The sequence below is a fragment of the Osmerus eperlanus genome, chromosome 2 (genome assembly GCF_963692335.1).
Source record: "Osmerus eperlanus chromosome 2, fOsmEpe2.1, whole genome shotgun sequence".
NCBI lineage: Eukaryota > Metazoa > Chordata > Actinopteri > Osmeriformes > Osmeridae > Osmerus > Osmerus eperlanus.
The window spans coordinates 6,202,539-6,208,103 of record NC_085019.1 but is presented as its reverse complement, the minus strand read 5'-3'; the positions used below and the strand labels follow the sequence as shown (position 1 = coordinate 6,208,103).

Genomic DNA, 5,565 nt, shown 5'->3' with positions numbered 1-5,565 from the left:
AGAGATCTCCGTGGCCAGTAACATCCCCTGGGGGGTGGACTCCCTGGTCACCCTGGTGTACGCGGAGGGCAAGTACAGCCTGAAGACGTGCGACAGCCGCTTCCTCAGCAACGACGGCAAGCTGGTGAAGGCGAACGCCCCCGCCACCGCCTTCACCCTGGAGCTCAAGTCTGGCAAGCTGGCGTTCAAGGACTGCGATGGGAAGTACCTGACCCCCATGGGCCCCACCGGCACACTGCGCTCGGGACGCTGCTCCAAGCCCGGCAAGGATGAGCTGTTCGACCTCGAGGAGAGTCACCCCCAAGTACTTTTCCAGGCTGCCAACAAAAGATTTGTCTCAGTCAAGCAAGGTAATCAGTCTATACCTCTGAGAGGATGACCACGTGTTTCGTGTATTACCATACCTCTGCAAGACAAAAAGATTCGTTTTTTACATTACATTTAGCAGACACTCTTATCCAGAGCGACTTACAGTAAGTACAGGGACATTCTCCCCCAAGGCAAGTAGGGTGAAGTGCCTTGCCCAAGGACACAACGTCATTTGGCACAGCCGGGAACCGAACAAGAGGTGTTTTATACCTTCCATTTAAATGTGTAAGACTGCATGATCAATATGGGAAGCTGTTGGTTCTTAAAGTGGGCCATAATTACATGGAAATTGCTTTTGCCACTTGCAAAGCTTCACACATGGTTGAAGAGACTGCCTATAGTGTATGGGTGGGAATTGCACACCGGAAAGGCTTTTTGTCACCGTGCTATGTTAAAGGTATCTTCTAATCTGTCAGTGCAGGAGAAGAGCAGGATGAAAGAGTTTTCACTGTCATAGAAGCCCGATTGCTTGATTGTCCATGCTGAACGGTCCGAACGAGAAATAAGTCCCTTTCCTGTTGAAACAGAACACTGAGGCAACCGTAAGTGTGGGCTTCCATGTGAAAAACAGAGCACTTAGCTGTTTTGTACTGTTATTGAACGCCTTGCTGTATAACAGAAAAAACGTGTTTACAAATCACTTGCTTGGGTTTGTAAGAAGCAAATGTTGTACCGTGAGAACAAACTCTGTATTGTGCTCCGTCCTAAGGTTGAGACTAGTCCTAGGACATGTGGGGCTTTTTCAGTGTCCGACGCTTTAGTGGTGGTTTAGGGATGACACGTTCTTTACCCAAATGTGATGAACATGCCATCAACGAATGTACACCAAAAATATAAACTCCTACACTGGTGTCAATACCTTTGGCACTGACACTGACAATGTAGGTTTAAACCATGGCACTCAACACAGCAATCAGATGAACCATAAAAAGGCCGGAATTCATACACATGAGCAGTTGAGCAACACTTGTCCCTGTAGACCTGAGAGGGATCCATGGTTACACCCTGTGATCCAGGGAGTGGTTGAGAGCTGCCTGCCGTAAGGGGTAATTGTGGTAATGGGCTTTGTCATTTTCACTGTGTGTCCATTGAAGATTAGGACAAGGGCAGATGACTCCCATGACACACATCCAGAGGGTGTTTTTTAATTAGCAGTGACCAGAACCAGGATTGATGATAGTGTTAGACTGATACTGGTCGCTCCCAGACCTTATCCTTGCAGTGAGAGTGGACTTATTTTTCCAACAACAAGTGGTTGTAATGAGGTCTCTCCATGGTGTGTGTAGCAGCTTGCGGGCCATTAGGCCGTACAGACAGCGATAGGCTGGTTAAAATGGGAGCTGTGTCCAGACAGATTAGTTACCATGTCCAGAGTCAGCTCTGGGGATGGACTTGGGTTGGAGAGCAGACATTGGGATCTGCGCTGTTGAACAGGAGGTAAAGACAGGTGGAAAGGCTGAAGAGCAATGACAACAACAGTGGAAGCGTTTTTTTTTTATAATGATTGTTATTATTGTGCTAGGTTGATGCTTACTTAAAAGACTGAGGACCAATATTGTATGACTTGTTTGATATCATACTGCTTCACAACGTCCTTGGGAGAAAAAAGTTACTTTAGGCCATTTGCATGTCAATTAATTTATGTCGCTGTAATTATATACTAATGGGGCAAAGTCACGTTGATGACATTTCTCCTTAAGCACCAAACTGGCATCTCATGCTCGCCAACTGGTCTTGAACTACTGCATTAAACTAAAATGACCCCAATGTTATTCCAACATACCCAAGAGTATGTTTGGAATTTGCATATTGCTTGAAGTAAAATGATCCTCAGGTCACATTGAAAACAATTTGACTACGATGCCCCCACCTGACAACTCTGCCCACACAAGATGCCCTGTCTGAACCGTGTGATGTTGGCAGGATTTTGCCCGTAGCTTCAGCTCCAACACATTTATTTTTCCTTCTTCAGGAACCAGGAACAACAAAAGCTGCTTAGTGGGCCCTGTGGTGAAGATTTGCATTTCACCACAGATGGAATTAGCGCAAGCGAAGGAGCAGCATGGTTGGGTGTGTGGGATTAGGGTGGTAACAGGCTTAAGAGAAAGGTTGAGGGGATATTTCTGTGGCATCTAAATTGAACCACAGCTAGCAGACCAGTAGCAGTCTACTGTAAGGGTCGTATGTTCACACTAATTCAGTTGAGCGGACAGACACTGGGGTTTTACGTGGGGTCATGGAGGGGGTGTAGGCAGGCCTGCAGCTGCTGTAGCTGTTGGATAACCAGAGAGGTGCTTGTTGTTTCAAAGGCTGTTAGAATATGGGGGATGTTTACCAGAAGCAGTCTTGTCTTTTAGGTGCTTTGGTTACACCATACAGTGTGACATTGTGTGAAGCAGGATGTAAATCCAACAGGGGTACTTATGCACACAATGCGTAGAGCTTCAATTGAGTCATTTAGTCACATCTAAATCTGAGGCAAATTAGAAGACTGATGGCTTTTTATCCATTTCGAGTTTTACATTTATCATGTCATTCACATAAAGTATAGGATAGGAAAGGAACATGGAAATGCCGACCGCACACTGAAGGTTTACCGTGCTGTTGCTCTGCAGAAGCTCCACGTGGAGCACATAATGCTATTACACAATCTCGGGCTGAGGGATGGGGCACGGGCTGACGAGTGAACCCGAGTGAACCACTTACATTTGAAATTTGACTCATTCATCAGATGATTCAATGTACAGTATGAATAATGCAGCATATGTGAGTGTATCAGATACTCGAGAACTGGAGGTGCACAGTTCTAACCGTGTTTCAGGGGTTAGTGTCAAGCTCCTGGGGTATTTGAATGAATCAACACTTAATGTACAAGTAACCTATATAGGGACATTATGAACAATGTGCTATCAATCGTGTTTGATCAGCTGTTGTCTCCGATCTCTATTGATCTATCAGAGCATATGCCTCGGTGGTTCCAAGTATCTGCTCCGACAGGACAAGGAGGGTTTGTAAGACAGATAAAGTGGCAGGATAAGACAGAAGGGCAAGTGACAGGCTCATCTGCCCAGCAGGAGGGCGCACAAATGCAGTGCCAAGGTCGCTCCACGCCACCTCGAGGCACCAATACCTCACAGATAAATGTAGGCCGTGTATCACTTCAAAATACCAAAATAGCATACAATATAACGCAATTGAGATGTATAATATAATGCAGTTGGTCACATCAGCCAAATCTCTCTACTTTCATGTACCTATTTCAAGAGGCATCACATACTATACAGGAATGTTTACTTTATAAAATGTACTATTCATAATATATATGAATATATATCCAAATGAACAGATTGATACAGATCGACATTTCCTATACCTATAATATACATAGTTCTTCAGCTATATTTTTGTACTTCTTTCTAAGAAGCAATGCAGTACAGCTCTCAATAGCACTGCAGATTGAAGGTGATATTAGGTTGAGGAGAATAGGACGAGAGGCTTATGTCTGATCCTGTGGTGACAATGTAACTATAGGGGATTGTTGACAGGTTAATAATTAGATGTCACATTTTCACTGTGTTCACATTTCCCTTTAAATGCTTAGGGTTCTAAATGGCTTATAAAAAGAGATAGCGTCTTTATACTCATTGTCCGTGGAGTAATGGTGCAATAATTGGAACTGTCGGCTTTCTTCCTCTCTTTTGTCGACCAGGGGTGAGTATCTCGGCCAATCAGGATGTAGAGACAGACATGGAGACGTTCCAGATGGAGATTGACAAGGAGAGCAAGAAGTGCATGTTCCGGACCAACGGAGGCACTTATTGGACACTGGTGTCTCACGGCGGGATACAGTCCACAGCGACAGAAGTGTAAGAATGTGGTATTCAGCTCCTGGTAATGGAATTCAGGTGCTTGTGTTAAAATGAAGCTTGTGACCCCTGCCTGCCCTTCACACATCCCCCTACAGGGACGCCAACACCATGTTTGACATTGAATGGCTCGGCCGGAGAGTGGCTCTCAAGGCCAGCAACGGGAAGTATGTCTGCACCAAAAAGAACGGGCAGCTTTCAGCAGTCAGCGATTCTGTAGGTGAGAGCTTTGATCTCCATCCTTTGATCTCCATACTTAGTTGCCGTGGATCCTTTAATGGCTAAAATGATTGTGTTTTTCTCACCCCGGACACTGAACTAAATATACTCAAATGATCATGAGCTGTTCAGTCACCTCAGAAATAAGACTGAGAATACTGAAATGATCATGAACTGTACTGCATGATAGTCAGGCATTAGGATAGATTTCCAGATCACAGCTGGAGATGAAGTACTGAAACCAGGCGTCTGTGTTGCAGGTGATGACGAGTTGTTCCTGATGAAACTCATCAACCGCCCAATGTTGATCCTTCGAGGAGAGAACGGATTTGTGTGTCACCACAAGAACTCCAACACGCTAGACTCGAACCGTTCCGTCTACGACATCTTCTCATTGCTCTTCAGTGACGGAGCCTATCACATAAAAAGTCAGTGTGGGTCTATGACAAGGCCTGCTCCATGTGACAGTGTGCATGTGTGTTCTAACATTGACTAACTTACCCTCAGTAAAATACATTGCTCTTCCCTCACCTCAACTAATGACTGTGCCCTGTCCACAGGCGTGGGCGGAAAGTTCTGGTATGTCTCCAGCAGTGGGCTCGTGTGCTCCGACGGAGACAAGCCTGAGGACTTCTACATGGAGTTCCTGGAACATGGCCGTGTGGGCATTAAGGGCAACAATGGCAAGTACCTGCGTGGGGATCAGGGAGGCACGCTGAAGAGTGATGCTGCCGACTCTGACAGCTCCTCCCTCTGGGAATACTGAGCCCCCTGGGCTAGCTTGGGGTCGGAGGAGCATGGAGGAGGAGGAGGAAGAGGAGGAGAGAGGGAGGACCTGCACCCATTCATGTCAAGCCCATCACAGACACATAGACTGACCAGACCGGGGCAGACCTTCACCACTGTTTGTATGTAAGAAAGAGACAGAAGAACACACAGTGAGAGAGAGAGAGAGAGAGAGAGAGAGAGAGAGAGAGAGAGAGAGAGAGAGAGAGAGAGAGAGAGAGAGAGAGAGAGAGAGAGAGAGAGAGAGAGAGAGAGAGAGAGAGAGAGAGAGAGAGAGAGAGAGAGAGAGAGAGAGAGAAAGGGGAGCTGCATGGTGACCTTCTTG

At 46.1% G+C, this 5,565-nt stretch overlaps 1 protein-coding gene across 1 annotated transcript in view; it reads left to right on the top strand.

The window, feature by feature from the left end:
• The window catches only part of fscn2a (fascin actin-bundling protein 2a, retinal), a 6,281-nt gene extending 916 nt beyond the window's left edge, over positions 1 to 5,365 (top strand). Inside the window, exons 1-5 of the mRNA XM_062448975.1 lie at positions 1 to 350; positions 4,079 to 4,235; positions 4,334 to 4,455; positions 4,715 to 4,882; positions 5,015 to 5,365. The exon at positions 1 to 350 is cut by the window's left edge and continues 916 nt beyond it. Coding sequence (XP_062304959.1) covers positions 1 to 350; positions 4,079 to 4,235; positions 4,334 to 4,455; positions 4,715 to 4,882; positions 5,015 to 5,220 — 1,003 coding nt within the window. The 3' untranslated portion in view covers positions 5,221 to 5,365. The remainder of the gene's footprint in view (positions 351 to 4,078; positions 4,236 to 4,333; positions 4,456 to 4,714; positions 4,883 to 5,014) is intronic.
• Positions 5,366 to 5,565: the final 200 nt, after the last annotated feature.